At 38.1% G+C, this 16,969-nt stretch overlaps 1 protein-coding gene across 1 annotated transcript in view; it reads right to left on the bottom strand.

Moving 5' to 3' along the window:
* Positions 1 to 16,969, bottom strand: part of GOLPH3L (golgi phosphoprotein 3 like) — a 67,126-nt gene that overhangs the window by 16,887 nt on the left and 33,270 nt on the right. Inside the window, exons 3-4 of the mRNA XM_057500708.1 lie at positions 14,549 to 14,680; positions 5,345 to 5,459 (exon numbers count right to left, since the gene is read on the bottom strand). Coding sequence (XP_057356691.1) covers positions 5,345 to 5,459; positions 14,549 to 14,680 — 247 coding nt within the window. The remainder of the gene's footprint in view (positions 1 to 5,344; positions 5,460 to 14,548; positions 14,681 to 16,969) is intronic.

Here is a 16,969-nt window from a genome sequence, read left to right on the forward strand (position 1 = left end):
ACAGCCTCTTCAACAGCTGGTATTGGCAAAACTGGACAGCTACATGTAAGAGAATGAACCTGGATCATTGTCTAACCCCATACACAAAAGTAAATTCAAAATGGATCAAAGACCTGAATGTAAGTCATGAAACCATAAAACTCTTAAAAAAAAACATAGGCAAAAATCTCTTGGACATAAACATGAGCTATTTCTTCATGAACATTTCTCCCCAGGCAAGGGAAACAAAAGCAAAAATGAATAAGTGGGACTATATCAAGTCAAAAAGCTTCTGTACAGCAAAGGACAGCATCAATAGAACAAAAAGGCATCCTACAGTATGGGAGAATATATTCATAAATGACAGATCCGATACAGGGTTGACATCCAAAATATATAAAGAGCTCACGCACCTCAACAAACAAAAAGCAAATAATCCAATTAATAAACGGACAGAGGAGCTGAACAGACAGTTCTCCAAAGAAGAAATTCAAATGGCCAACAGACACATGAAAAGATGCTCCACATTGCTAGTCATCAGAGAAATCCAAATTAAAACCACAATGAGATATCACCTCACACCAGTAAGGATCACCACCATCCAAAAGACAAACAACAACAAATGTTGGCGAGGTTGTGGAGAAAGGGGAACCCTCCTACACTGCTGGTGGGAATGTAAATTAGTTCAACCATTGTGGAAAGCAGTATGGAGGTTCCTCAAAAAGCTCAAAATAGAAATACCATTTGACCCAGGAATTCCACTTCTAGGAATTTACCCTAAGATTACAGCAGCCCAGTTTGAAAAAGACAGATGCACCCTTTCGTTTATCGCATAGCCAAGAAATGAAAGCAACCTAAGTGTCCATCAGTAGATGAATGGATAAAGAAGATGTGGTAAATATACACAATGGAGTATTATTCAGCCATAAGAAGAAAACAAATCCTACCATTTGCACTAACATGGATGGAGCTAGAGGGTATTATGCTCAGTAAAATAAGCCAGGCAGAGAACAACAAGTACGAAATGATTTCACTTATATGTGGAGTATAAGAACAAAGAAAAAGTGAAGGAACGAAACAGCAGCAGAATCACAGAACCCAAGAGTGGACTAACAGTTACCAAAGGGAAAGGGACTGGGGAGGATGGGTGGGAAGGGTGGGATAAGGGGGGAGTGGGTAAGAAAGGGGCCATTAAGATTAGTATGTATAATGTGGAGGGAGGCAAAGGGGAGGGCTGTGCAACTCAGAGAAGACAAGTAGTGACTCTATATCATCTTACTACGCTGATAGACAGTGACTGTAATGGGGTTTGTGGAGGGGACTTGGTGAAGGGGGGTGTCTAGTAAACACAATGTTCCTCAGGTAATTGTAGATTAATGATACCAAAAAACAAAATTGAAAATGGAACTATCATATGATCGAGCAATTCCAACTTCTGGGTATTTATTTAAAGGAAATGAAAATATTAACTTGAAAAGGTACATGCATCCTGATGTTCACTGTAGCATTATTTACAATTCCATCTAAGATATGGCAGTAAACTGTCTACTGATGGAGGAGTGGATAAAGATAATGTGGCATATATACATAATGGAATATTATTCAGTCATTAAAAGAAGGAAATCTTTCCATTTGAGACAATATGGAGGACCATGAGGCTAAGTCAAATAAGTCAGACAAAGACACATACCATATAATCTCACTTATATATTGACTCTGAAGAAAAAAAACAAAAAAACCCCAAAATCACAGATACAGAGAAAGATTGGTGGTTGTCAGAGATGGGGTGGTCAAAAGATACTAACTTACAAAAGATACTAATTGGTGGTTATAATAAGTAAGTCCTGATGTAATATAGAACAGAGTTAATATAGTTGATTGTACTGTATTGTATACTTGAAAGTTGCTGAGAGTAGATCTTAATAAATTCTCATCACAAGATAATAAAATAGTAAGTATGTATAGTGATGAATGTTGACTAACTGTGGTGATCATTTCACAATATATGCAAATACCAAATCAATACATTGTATACCTGAAACTAGTGTTAATGCATGTCAATTATATCTCAATTTAAAAAAAGTCTAACAATGTAATACATCACATTCATAGAAGGAAGGAGGAAAACAAATTATTATCTCACTTGACTCAGAAAACACATTTGACAAAAATGAACACCCTTTCATGAAAAAAACTCTCCGAAAACAAGGAATAAAGAGAAAATTCTTCAACATCATAAAGGGTATTTTTGAAAAATCCACAGCTAATATTGTACTCAATGGTAAAAGACTGAAAGCTTTCCCTCAAAGAAAAAACATAAGAATGCCTTCTTTCCTCATTGCTACTCAATAATGTACTGGAAGTTCTAGGCAGAACTTTTAGAGAAGAAAAGGCAAAAATTAAAGACATCCAAATTGGAAAGGAAAAGCTAAAACTATCATATTTGCAGATGACATGATCCTATAAATAGGAAATCTCAAAGAAGACACAAAAAAGCTACCAGAGCTAATAAACAAAGTCAGCTAAGTTGCAGGTACAATATCAACATTGTAGAATCAGTTATTTCTACACCAGTAATGAACAGTCTGAAAAGGAAATTATAAAAGTAATTCCACTTAAATAGCATCTAAAAGAATTAAATACTTAGGACTAAGTCTAACAAAGTGCATGAAAGATTTATATGCTGAAAAAACATAAAACACTGCTGAAAGAAATTAAAGGTGACCAAAATAATGGAAAGACATCCCAAGTTAATGGACAGGAGGACTTAATATATTGTTAAGATGTCAATACCACTCAAAGAGATCTACAGTTTCAACACAATTTCTATCAAAATCCAATAGCCTTTTCCACAGAAATGGAAAAGCTGATCTTCAAATTCATATGGAATTCCAAGGGACCCAAAACAGCTAAAACAATCTTAAGAAGAAATAGAGTTACAGGACTCACACTTCTCAACTTCAAACTAACTACAAAGCTATAGTAGGTTAGACAGTATGGTACTGACCTAAGGAGATACACATAAATCAATGCAACAGAATAGAGAGCCTTATAAAGAAATAAATCCTCACATATATGGTCAACTGATTTTCAACAAGGCCACCAGAACCATTCAATAGGGAAAGGTCAATCTTTTTCATGGATGTAACATAAAAAATGCAGGCAACAAAAGTAAAAATAGATAAATTGGATTCCATCAAAATTAAGAACTTTTATGCATCAAGGGTTACCATCAAGAAAGTGAAAAGACAACCTACAGAACAGGAGAAAATATCTGCAAATCATATATAATACATTAATATCTAGAATATAAAAAAATTTCTAAAAATCAACAACAGAATATAATTCAGAAAGAGGCAAGGGACTTGAATGAAGAAATACAAGTGCCAATAAACCTGTGAAAGATGTTCAGCATCATTAGTCATTAGGTAAATACAAATCAAAACCACAATGAGATCTTACTTCACAACTACCAGGATGGCTATAATTAAACACAAAACACAAGAAAATACAGAAAATAACAAGTGTTGATGAGGATGTGAAATGCTTATGCATGGCTGGTGAGAATGTAAAAGGGTGCAGTGTCTGTGGAGAACAGTTTGGTAGTTTCTTAAAACACAGAACTATAGTATGACCCAGCTATTCTATTCCTAGGTAAGAGAACAGAAAGCAGAAACTTGAACAGATATTTGTATATCAATGTTCATAGCAGTATTATCCACAGCAGCCAAAAGGTGGTAACAACCCAAAAATGAATCAATAGATGAAAGGAACAAAATGTGGCATATACATACAATGGAATATTATTCAGCCATAAAAAGGAATGGAATGAAATCTTGATATATGCTATATCATGAATGGACCTTGAAAACATTTTGCTTAGTGAAATGAGTCAGATACAGAAGGACAAATATTGTATGATTCCACTTACATGAGTTACTTGATGTAGGCAAATTCACAGTGATACAGAGTAGAAGAAAGGTTGAGGGAATGAGGGGAGAAGAGGGATGTTTAGGATGAGGAGGAAGCATTGGTTATAGAAGAGCTGATAGTCTACAACACTGTAAATGTATTTGTGTCCTGAATTATACACTTTTGAATAGTTAAAATAATAAATATTAAGTTAGGCATATTTTACCACAATAAAAAAGTCAACTATTAAGCAAAAGAAATTAAAACATACCCACACAAAAACTTGTCCATGAACGTTCACAGCAGCATTACTCATCATATCCAAAAAGTGAAATAACCCCAATGTCCATCAACTGATGAATGGATAAATGAATGTGGTAAATCCATACAATGACATATTATTTGGCAATAAAAAGGAGTCAAGTTAAAACTGGGGAAATTCTAATAAGATTGGCAGATTGTATCACTGACAGTATCCCGGTTATCACATTCTACTATAGTTTTGTAAAATGTTACCAGTGGAGGATAATGGGCAAAGCATAGAAGTGGATCTCTGTATTATTTCTTATAATTGCATGGGAAATCTAAAATATCACAATAAAAATTTCAATTAAAAAAATTGTTCTAGAAGGTGACACTGGCTGTGACCTCAAAGTGTCCTGTGTAAGATTCTTCTAAAATTTTATGTCATATATCTAGTTACTCATATTAAAGTTTTTGAACTTGTTCTTAAAAAAGAAGAAAGGAAAGAAGTACTGATACATGCTAAAACATGAATGAACCTTGAAAATATTAATCTTAAGCCACCAGTCACAAAAAATCATAAGTTGTATGATTCCATTGATATGAAACATCCAGAATAAGCAAATCTATAGAGATAGAACATGGATTAGTGGTTGCCTTGAGCTGGACAGGAGGGTTGGGGATAATGTGGTAAAAACCACTAATGAGTATGGGGTTTATTTTTGGGGTGATGAAAATGCTCTAAACGTATATTGTGACGATGGTTGTGCAATTGTGTGAATATACTAAAATCCATTTAATTGTACATTTTAAATGGGCTAATTTTATGGTGTGTGAATTATGTATCAGTAAAGACGTTAAAAATTTTTCTTGTGAAGAGTACTGTTAAAGAGCTTATGGGGTGGGCAGAGAGTAAGGTGAAGCTTTGGAAACCTTTATGTATTGATTAACATTGCCCTTTCTGGCCCTTGTAAGTATGGTTAAACAGTGAGCCATATATATCTTACCCAGCACCTTGAATTTCTGGACTTCCTCTGAACTTAAAAGTGGGATAAGGGGCTCTCTTGTCCCCTCCTGGCGTGAGCCAGAAGCTCTGTCCTCTCACTTTATCTCTACATAAAAGCCTCTGCCTTGATCTCCTAAAAAAAAAAAAAAGTGGGATAAAGATGACCAATAGTGGGATTTAAAAAATCATTTTGAGGCACTTTACCAGTGAGTAGTTCGATCCACGTCTGTACGGTTTCTGTGGGTTCAGTTGCTTTGATGTGTCTGAGAGTTTCATCCAGCAAAGCATCACCTGTCGGGCCATCTGACTTGAGCAGCACCTTTCAGGAAAGGAAAAACAAGGGGCCCTGTTCCATTGATTTTATTCAAATTAAAAAATGTCAATATACCACATATGCATTACTGGGTAAGTGCTGTAGGAAATGCAAAGCAGCATAATATACTGTTCCCTGTCCTAGTATTTGGTGATAGTGAGGAGACAAAAATAACATTTGAAGGGGACCCTCATGACGAACTAGATATAAATGATAATGCAAAAAAGATTCAATAATAAATTTTTTGGTTTGGAAAATCAACTTGTGAAACAACTTGTAAAGGTAGTCAGGAAAGTAAAATTAGGAAAGGAAGCCAGTTTGGGGGAAAAGTTGGTAAGTTTGGTTTTAATGATATGGGACAGCCAGGTTTAAATGTCTAGCTAGTAGTTAAATATGTTCCTGGGGTGGGAAAAGAAGACAGGCCTGGGATTTGGGAGCTAATATCATGATGGTGATAGATGAAACTGTTAAGGTAAATGATTATCTTCAAAAGGATAGAAAGCTATGCACAAGGATACCAACTGAAACTTAGATGTTAAGAAATGGAGAAGTAAAGGAAATAGGGTACATACAGAGAAGCAAGAGAATATGTTAGAACAAAGGCCAAGAATGAAGGTTTCAAGTAGGAGGTAGTCAGAAGTGTCAAACACCACATACAAGTTAAAACAGAAAAATAGACTGAAGATTGAAGAAGCTAATGGTACCTAAGAATGTAGTTTCAGTAGAGTGCTGAGTATGACAGGGAAGTTGTGAGTGGAAAAAATAAATAATAAGAAAATGGAGAGAGGCATATAGCTCATATGCTGGAGAAGACTTGTAACAAATGGAAGGAGAGAAACTGTTGACCTGAGGATAACCAGTTAAGCAAAGTATGCACCTGACCCATGTGTTCACCTCCTTCTGTATAAAACTCTATTTCATAATGTTATAGTGATACAGAGGCAGAAATAATCAAAAGCATCCTAAATGTGCCTTTTCTGTATAAAAAGGAAGACTAAGAGGCGGAGCCAACATGGCAGCGTGAGTAGGACAGTGGGAATCTCCTCCCAAAAACATATATACTTTTGAAAATACAACAAACACAACTAGCCCTAAAAGAGAGACCAGAAGACGCAGGACAGTGGCCAGACTGCAGCTACACCAGCGAGAACCCAGCGACTGGTGAAAGGGGTAAGATACAAGCCCCGGCCCGGCGGGACCCGAGCGCCCCTCCCCCCAGCTCCCGGCGGGAGAAGAATAGGCAGAGCGGGAGGGAGACGGAGCCCAGGACTGCCGAACACCCAGCCCCAGCCATCCGGGCCAGAGCGCAGACACAGTATATTCCCAGGGGGCCCTGGATACTGGGGGAACAGGGAGTAAGAACTCTGAGCGGGTGCTGAAGCTGATGCCCCTGTGACAAAGAAAAGCGGGGGCTTTTTGAAAGTCTTAAAGGGACAGGGACTTAACAGCTTGACGGAAACAACCCAGGTCACAGTACAGCAGCTGGAAATTACAGGGAAAACCGGGTGCACTAACCCCCTGGGCAACAGCTCTGAGACCCCTCACGGAGGCAAACAGTCAAGCAGCCCCCCCATCCATCACCCCACCGGGCGCTGCGAAAGCAGAGAAGCAGCCTGAGACAAATTCCGCCCACAGAAAGGGAAATTTCTCCCTTCGGGCCAGGCAAGACACAAAGACCCACTCTACACGCAATTACCCAACACAAGCCACTAGGGGTCGCAGTTGCCCCAGTAAAGAAAGGCCAGTAGCAAGTGAAAATTTTGGCTCTCCCAGCTGACAGTCAATAGCACCTGCCAACATGAAAAGGCAAAAAAATATGATCCAGACAAGACTAACCCAGACAGCTTCAGCATCTGCTACATCTTCCCCTGAGAAGGAATCTGGGGAGATAGATTTAGCCAGTCTACCTGAAAAAGAATTCAAAACAAAAGTCATAACCATGCTGATGGACTTGCAGAGAAATATGCAAGAACTAAGGAAGGAGAATTCAGAAATAAAACAAGCTCTGGAAGGACTTCAAAACAGAATGGACGAGATGCAAGAGACCATTAATGGACTAGAAAACAGAGAACAGGAACGCAGAGAAGCTGATGCAGAGAGAGATAAAAGGATCTCCAGGAATGAAAGAATTTTAAGAGAGCTGAGTGATCAATCTAAAAGGAATAATATAAGAATCATAGGCATTCCAGAAGAAGTAGAGAGAGAAAAGGGGATAGAAAATGTCTTTGAAGAAATAATTGCTGAAAATTTCCCCAAACTAGGGGAAGAAATGGCCTCTCAGACCACAGAGGTACACAGAACTCTCATGACAAGGGATCCAAGGAGGGCAAAACCAAGACACATAATAATTAAAATGGCAAAGATCAAAGACAAGGACAAAGTATTACAAGCAGCCAGAGAGAAAAAAAAGGTTACCTACAAAGGAAAACCCATCAGGCTATCATCAGACTTCTCAACAGAAACCCTACAGGCCAGAAGAGAATGGCATGATATACTTAATGCAATGAAACAGAAGGGCCTCGAACCAAGACTACTGTATCCAGCACGAATATCATTTAAATATGAAGGAGGGATTAAACATTTCCCAGACAAGCAAAAGTTGAGGGAATTTGCCTCCCACAAACCACCTCTACAGGGCATCCTACAGGGACTGCTCTAGATGGGAGCACTCCTAAAAAGAGCACACAACAAAACACCCAACATATGAAGAAGGGAGGAGGAGGAATAAGAAGGGAGAGAAATAAAGAATCATCAGATTGTGTTTATAATAGCTCAACAAGCGAGTTAAGTTAGACAGTAAGACAGTAAAGAAGCTAACCCTAAACCTTTGGTAACTACAAACTTAAAGCCTGCAATGGCAATAAATTCATACCTTTCAATAATCACCCTAAATGTAAATGGACTGAATGCACCAATCAAAAGACACAGAGTAATAGAATGGATAAAAAAGCAAGATCCATCCATATGCTGCTTACAAGAGACTCACCTCAAACCCAAAGACGCGCACAGACTTAAAGTCAAGGGATGGAAAAAGATATTTCAAGCAAACAACAGAGAGAAGAAAGCAGGTGTTGCAATTCTGGTATAAGACAAAACAGACTTCAAAATAAAGAAAGTAACAAAAGACAAAGAAGGACATTACATAATGATAAAGGGCTCAGTCCATCAAGAGGATATAACCATTATAAATATATATGCACCCAATACAGGAGCACCAACATACCTGAAACAAATATTAACAGAACTAAAGGAGGAAATAGAATGCAATGCATTCATTCTAGGAGACTTCAACACACCACTCACTCCAAAGGACAGATCCACCACACAGAAAATAAGTAAGGACACAGAGGCACTGAACAACACACTAGAACAGATGGACCTAATAGACATCTACAGAACTCTACATCCAAAAGCAACAGGATACACGTTCTTCTCAAGTGCACATGGAACATTCTCCAGAATAGACCACATACTAGGACACAAAAAGAGTCTCAGTAAATTCCAAAAGACTGAAATCCTACCAACCAACTTTTCAGACCACAAAGGCATTAAACTAGAAATAAACTGTTCAAAAAAAGCAAAAAGGCTCACAAACACATGGAGGCTAAACAACACGCTCCTAAATAATCAATGGATCAATGACCAAATCAAAATGGAGATCCAGCAATATATGGAAACAAATGACAACAACAACACTAAGCCCCAACTTCTGTGGGACGCAGCAAAAGCAGTCTTAAGAGGAAAGTATATAGCACTCCAAGCATATTTAAAAAAGGAAGAGCAATCCCAAATGAACAGTCTAATGTCACAACTATCAAAATTGGAAAAAGAAGAACAAATGAGGCCTAAGGTCAGCAGAAGGAGGGACATAATAAAGATCAGAGAAGAAATAAATAAAATTGAGAAGAATAAAACAATAGCAAAAATCAATGAAACCAAGAGCTGGTTCTTCGAGAAAATAAAATAGATAAGCCTCTAGCCAGACTTATTAAGAGGAAAAGAGAGTCAACACAAATCAACAGTATCAGAAATGAGAAAGGAAAAATCACAACAGATCCCGCAGAAATACAAAGAATTATTAGAGACTACTATGAAAACCTATATGTTAACAAGCTGGGAAACCTAGGAGAAATGGACAACTTCCTAGAAAAATACAACCTTCCAAGACTGACCCAAAAAGAAACAGAAAATCTAAACAGACCAATTACCAGCAACGAAATTGAAGCGGTAATCAAAAAACTACCAAAGAACAAAACCCCCGGGCCAGATGGATTTACCTCGGAATTTTATCAGACATACAGGGAAGACATAATACCCATTCTCCTTAAAGTTTTCCAAGAAATAGAAGAGGAGGGGATACTCCCAAACTCATTCTATGAAGCTAACGTCACCCTAATACCAAAACCAGGCAAAGACACCACCAAAAAAGAAAACTACAGACCAATATCCCTGATGAACGTAGACGCAAAAATACTCAACAAAATTTTAGCAAACCGAATTCAAAAATACATCAAAACCATCGTACACCATGACCAAGTGGGATTCATCCCAGGGATGCAAGGATGGCACAACATTCGAAAGTCCATCAATATCATCCACCACATCAACAAAAAGAAAGACAAAAACCACATGATCATCTCCATAGATGCTGAAAAAGCATTTGACACAGTTCAACATCCATTCATGATAAAAACTCTCAGCAAAATGGGAATAGAGGGCAAGTACCTCAACATAATAAAGGCCATCTATGAAAAACCCACAGCCAACATTATATTGAATAGCGAGAAGCTGAAAGCATTTCCGCTGAGATCGGGAACTAGACAGGGATGCCCACTCTCCCCACTGTTATTTAACATAGTACTGGAGGTCCTAGCCACGGCAATCAGACAAAACAAAAAAATACAAGGAATCCAGATTGGCAAAGAAGAAGTCAAACTGTCACTATTTGCAGATGACATGATACTGTACATAAAAAACCCTAAAGACTCCACCCCAAAACTACTAGAACTGATATCGGAATACAGCAAAGTTGCAGGATACAAAATCAACACACAGAAATCTGTGGCTTTCCTATATACCAACAATGAACCAACAGAAAGAGAAATCAGGAAAACAACTCCATTCACAATTGCATCAAAAAAAATAAAATACCTAGGAATAAACCTAACCAAAGAAGTGAAAGACTTATATTCTGAAAACTACAAGTCACTCTTAAAAGAAATTAAAGGGGACACTAACAGATGGAAACGCATCCCATGCTCATGGCTAGGAAGAATTAATATCGTCAAAATGGCCATCCTGCCCAAAGCAATATACAGATTTGATGCAATCCCTATGAAACTACCAGCAACATTCTTCAATGAACTGGAACAAATAATTCAAAAATTCATATGGAAACACCAAAGACCCCGAATAACCAAAGCAATCCTGAGAAAGAAGAATAAAGTAGGGGGGATCTCACTCCCCAACTTTAAGCTCTATTATAAAGCCATAGTAATCAAGACAATTTGGTACTGGCACAAGAACAGAGCCACAGACCAATGGAACAGACTAGACAATCCAGACATTAACTCAGACATATATGGTCAATTAATATTTGATAAAGGAGCCATGGACATACAATGGCGAAATGACAGTCTCTTCAACAGATGGTGCTGGCAAAACTGGACAGCTACATGTAGGAGAATGAAACTGGACCATCGTCTAACCCCATATACAAAAGTAAACTCAAAATGGATCAAAGACCTGAATGTAAGTCATGAAACCATTAAACTTTTGGAAGAAAACATAGGCACAAACCTCTTAGACATAAACATGAGTGACCTCTTCTTGAACATATCTCCCCGGGCAAGGAAAACAACAGCAAAAATGAACAAGTGGGACTATATTAAGCTGAAAAGCTTCTGTACAGCAAAAGACACCATCAATAGAACAAAAAGGAACCCTACAGTATGGGAGAATATCTTTGAAAATGACACATCCGATAAAGGCTTGACGTCCAGAATATATAAAGAGCTCACACGCCTCAACAAACAAAAAACAAATAACCCAATTAAAAAATGGGCAAAGGAACTGAACAGACGGTTCTCCAAAAAAGAAATACAGATGGCCAACAGACACATGAAAAGATGCTCCACATCGCTAATTATCAGAGAAATGCAAATTAAAACTACAATGAGGTATCACCTCACACCAGTAAGGATGGCTGCCATCCAAAAGATAAACAACAACAAATGTTGGCGAGGCTGTGGAGAAAGGGGAACCCTCCTACACTGCTGGTGGGAATGTAAACTTGTTCAACCATTGTGGAAAGCAGTATGGAGGTACATCAAAATGCTCAAAACAGACTTACCATTTGACCCAGGAATTGCACTCCTAGGAATTTACCCTAAGAATGCAGCAATCAAGTATGAGAAAGATCAGTGCACCCCTATGTTTATAGCAGCACTATTTACAATAGCCAAGAATTGGAAGCAACCTAAATGTCCATCGATAGATGAATGGATAAAGAAGATGTGGTACATATACACAATGGAATACTACTCAGCCATAAGAAAAGGGCAAATCCAACCATTTGCAGCAACATGGATGGAGCTGGAGGGTATTTTGCTCAGTGAAACAAGCCAAGCAGAGAAAGAGAAATACCAAATGATTACACTCATCTGTGGAATATAAGAACAAAGGAAAAACTGAAGGAACAAAACAGCAGCAGAATCACAGAACTCAAGAATGGACTAACAGGTACCAAAGGGAAAGGGACTGGGGAGGATGGGTGGGTAGGGAGGGATAAGGGGGGGAGAAGTAGGGGGGTATTAAGATTAGCATCCATAGCGGGGTGGGAGAAAGGGGAGGGCTGTACAACACAGAGAAGACAAGTAGTGATTCTACAACAGGTTGCTACGCTGATGGACAGTGACTGTAAAGGAGTATATAGGGGGGACCTGGTATAGGGGAGAGCCTAGTAAACAAAGTATTCGTCATGTAAGTGTAGATTAATGATTAAAAAAAAAAATGCAGTTCCTATGTGGTGACCTCTAATGAGTTCTACACAATGATATAAAGGACATATAAAAGTGTAGGCAAAGGGTCTGTTTGTGTTTATACAGAGGATCAAAGCCTAATTTGGCTACCCCGAAAATGAACTAAGATACGATATGAAAAAGAACTTCCAACATCAGCACTCTCGGGAAGACTCATGACAGAAGATGATCAGAAAAAAAAAAAAAAAAAAACTTCAACAAAGATCCACACACTGTCACAGGTGTAGATGCACTCATCCCACCAGTTCCTGGACTTGCCATGGGAAAGATGAAGGAGATATCTAAGCTGGCCTGTGCATGCAGTAAAACAAAAATTGGACTGGATCTATACTGTTGGAACTCAACCAAGAATTAGGAGAAGTGCAAATTGTAGCACTCCAAAATCTTACAACCACAGACTATTTATCGTTAAAAGAACATATGGGATATGAACAGTCCCCAGGAATGGGGTGTTCTAGTTTATCTGAATTCTCTCAGACTGTTTAAGTTCAGTCGCACAATATCCACCATATCATAGATAAGTTTTCACAAATGCCTAAGGTGCCTAACTGGTTTTCTTGGTTTCACTGGAGATGGCTGGTAATTACAGGTATGCTTTGGTTAGGTAACTATATTCCTATTATGTTAATGTGTGTGCACAATTTAATTAGTCGTTTAAAACCTATCCATGCTGAAGTTACTCTACAAGAAGATATGTCAAAGAAATAATCAATCTTCCCAGGTTTTCTTCTGCCTGCTACTTCTGTAGCTTTTCTTCTTCCTACCTAATCACAACCTTTAAATAGAACTCGTGCCACATGTCGAATTTACCGAGTATCATAATTCTTCCAAGTGGTAAAGACACCTCAAGACAAATGCTGGGCATAGAAGCCACAGGGCATAAATATGCAAAGAAGTAAAAAGCTAACCTTTTCAAACGATAAGGCTTCTCTCTCACTTACCAACTTAACATTTCCCTGTATGGCCCCGGAAGATGACTGGTTAGCCAGAGACGGGTAAGATTCCTCAAGGGAGGAACAACCTAAGACAGGCACAGTCGCAGGGGGCCATCTGGTGAGAAAATGGGGAGCAGCAGAGGTGAGGCTTAGAACCTCCCCCCTCATGTTCTGAGAGAAATCTTCTGCATACATGGATGTTTATTGCCCTCGTCTAGCGCGGATTAATGCATAGTCTACAGGCACACACCTGATCATCTACATTTGCTCTCTTACAACACTAAACTCTGTTTCCTACCTTTATCTCGTATCTACCTACCACTTCAGCATTTTATTAAAAATAATAATAGAGAAATGTGGTATCCACATATAAATCAGGTTTAAAAATCAAATGAGTATTCATATTTGAACTGACTGTTTATAGTTCATAATGCATTAACAAAACCGAAAGCTTCTGTGATGACTGCCCTTGCACTGTTCACCATGTAACTTATTCACTATGTAAGAATTTGTATTCCATGTAAGAATTTGTTCGTTATGCATCAGAAGATTGGAGACTGACGAAAATTGGGCTTGGGGTGGATTAATGATTGTGCATTGAGTATTGACCCCCCTATACAGAGATTTGTTGTGGTTAACAACTATTTGATCAATAAATATGAGAGATGCCCTCACAATATATATATATATATAAACACACTTCCAATTGTAAAATAAATAAGTAACCGGGATGTAATGTATAGCATAAGGAATATAGTCAAAATATTGTAACAACTTGGTATGGTGATACCTGGTACCTAGAAATATCATGTATATAAATGTTGAGTCGCTGTGTTGTACACCTGAAACTAATGTAAGGCAATGCTGTTGTCAACTACCCTTCAATAAAAAAAAAAAAAAAAAAAAAAAAGGAAGACTAAACCATGAACTTCTTATAGTTCTTTAGCCTATGGATACTTAGATTATTCTGTGTTACTGAATAATTAAACGTCTCAGATAATGGGACAGCTTAGTCAGTGATACTTATATTGTCTCACCACTCAAAGCTTCCTATCCCTCTGAAAGTACTGCTGGCATCTGCCTTTTCATAAACTGAGAGGATGTTCAGAGGATGCTATACCTTTCTGTCTAGTAGTCGCTTCTTACGCATGGTGGGGGGTTCCAGATAAATTCGACCCCGCATGGCCAGCTCTATCAGGATGCCCCCTCGCAGGCCAGATGATATACAGTCATTCCAGAAAGATGTGTAACCCTAGAAAATGGAAAAAGAAAGAATTTTCTGAAAGGGATACAGACTTGCGGCAAGCAGGCTAAGAATGTCCTACTTTGTTGTGATTTATTTCATGTCACATTACATGAACTCAAAGCATAAAGTAACAGAATAGAACCTCTTTAATTCCCTTAACCTAAACCCCCAAATTATGATTTTTATGTCTCACTTCAAGTTCTTCATGAATTTCTGTGGTTTAGCTGTTAGTTAATAATCAGCATGTCAAATTTTAATTTTGAGAAAGAATTTTTGGCTTCCTTGAAATCTGTTTCCTTTACACTCTAAATTTCAGACTGGGATACAAGTAAGTAGAAAAATGTATAAACCTGGGTAGAGAAAGGCAAACATGGTATGATTTCACTTATATGTGGAAGTTTAAAACAAAACAAAATGAACAAAACAGCAATAGACTCACGGACACTGAGAAGTGACTGGTGGTTATCATGGGGGAGGGGTTGGAGTGGGTGGGTGGAGTGGATAAAGGGGTATAAAAATCTCAGTCATGATATAAGTTGGCCACGGGGATGGAATGTAATATGGAGAATATAATCAATGGTTCTGTAACATCTATGTTGACAGATAGTAACTGCACTATTGAGGTGAGGATTTAATAATGTATGTAACTGTCAAATCACTGTGTCCTATACTTGAAACCAACGTAATATTGTCTATTAACTATGCTTCAATTTAAAAAATGTATAAAACACATGAGCCTTTTACTCCTCCAAGATATGTATTATTTGCAAGCTATTTAAATGCACAGTGTAGTAGAAACCCAGCTCTGCCACGGACTAAAGTGCCTTGGATATGTTACTTAACCTTTCTCAAGTGCAATGTCCTTATCTGTAAAATGGATATAGATAATATCTTTATATGTTTTCTATGAGGAACAAATGAGATGTTATATACATATAAGAAAACATTTACCATATAGTAAGCACTTACATGCTAGTTTCCCTGAGGAGCTACAGGGGATACAAAGACATGTAAGAAATACCTACTGTGCTCAGGGAGCTAGAAATCTAGCTGGAAAGATCATACAAACTTAAGGAAAGTTCTGTGATAATTTAAAATTTAAATAAAAGCTCAATTGAAAAAGCAGAAGAGATAGGCATAAATGACTACTGGAAGTTTGGGTTAGATGATAATTTTTCAAATTATAAATCACTTTTGGACTAGTCAGGAACTCATGGGATTTGAAGAGTAGTTTGAATTTAGCAGAGAGGAAGGGTTTTCGAGATGTAGGAGGAAACCCAATTTTACCTACTCTTCACAAGGATATTCTAAGCAAAAGTGTCAAGGAAGATTTCAAATATGCTTAGAGATCTAACTCCAGGATTTACAGAAATCATAATATCAAGTTGGTTGGGGCCAGGCTGTGGAAAGCTTTGATGCTTTGAACTTTTTACTGAAAGGCAATATTGAATCCTGAAGGTTCTGAGCAAGGACTTAGGATTTACACAGGAAAGACCCATCAGAACTGTTTAACACTCTTTAGCTATCTTTAGGGGTAGCATATTCCCTCTCACTGGAATGAAGCTAGGTGAGAGCTTGGCATGGAAGTTTTAGCATGGCTTTAAAGCATTACCAAAACTAAATCACTATTAATAGCTGTAATGTCTAACATTTATTGAATACTCATTGTGTTGCACATGCATTATCTGATCACATCTTCACAACAACCCTATAAGGGAGGTATTACTATTATTCACATTCTAAAGGTAAGGAAACTAAAGGCTTATGAAGGTTATGTAATATGACGGAGGTCACAAAGTTAAATTGTGGCAAATAATTTTTCATTAAAATTTAAATTCCATTTTTTATTGGTTTTGTAAGTCACATATCTGATGTTTTAAATGAATCAATATTTTAGCTATTCTCCCAGTTGACCAATATTTTATCTTTTCTTAACCTCAAAAATCAGACATTATTGAGGAGAGGGGCGGAAGATGGCGGCGTGAGTAGAGCAGCGGAAATCTCCTCCCAAAACAACATATATCTATGAAAATATAACAAAGACAACCCTTCCTAGAATAAAGACCAGAGGACACAGGACAATATCCAGACATCTGCACCTGAGAGAACCCAGCGCCTCACGAAGGGGGTAAGATACAAGCCCCGGCCCGGCGGGAGCCGAGCGTCCCTCCCCCCAGCTCCCAGCCGGAGAAGAATAGGCAGGCAGAGCAGGAGGGAGACGGAGCACAGGGCTGCAGAACACCCAGCCCCTGCCATCCGGGCCAGAGTGCAGGACCCTCGATACTAGGAAAACAG

Source organism: Manis pentadactyla, chromosome 4 (genome assembly GCF_030020395.1).
Source record: "Manis pentadactyla isolate mManPen7 chromosome 4, mManPen7.hap1, whole genome shotgun sequence".
NCBI lineage: Eukaryota > Metazoa > Chordata > Mammalia > Pholidota > Manidae > Manis > Manis pentadactyla.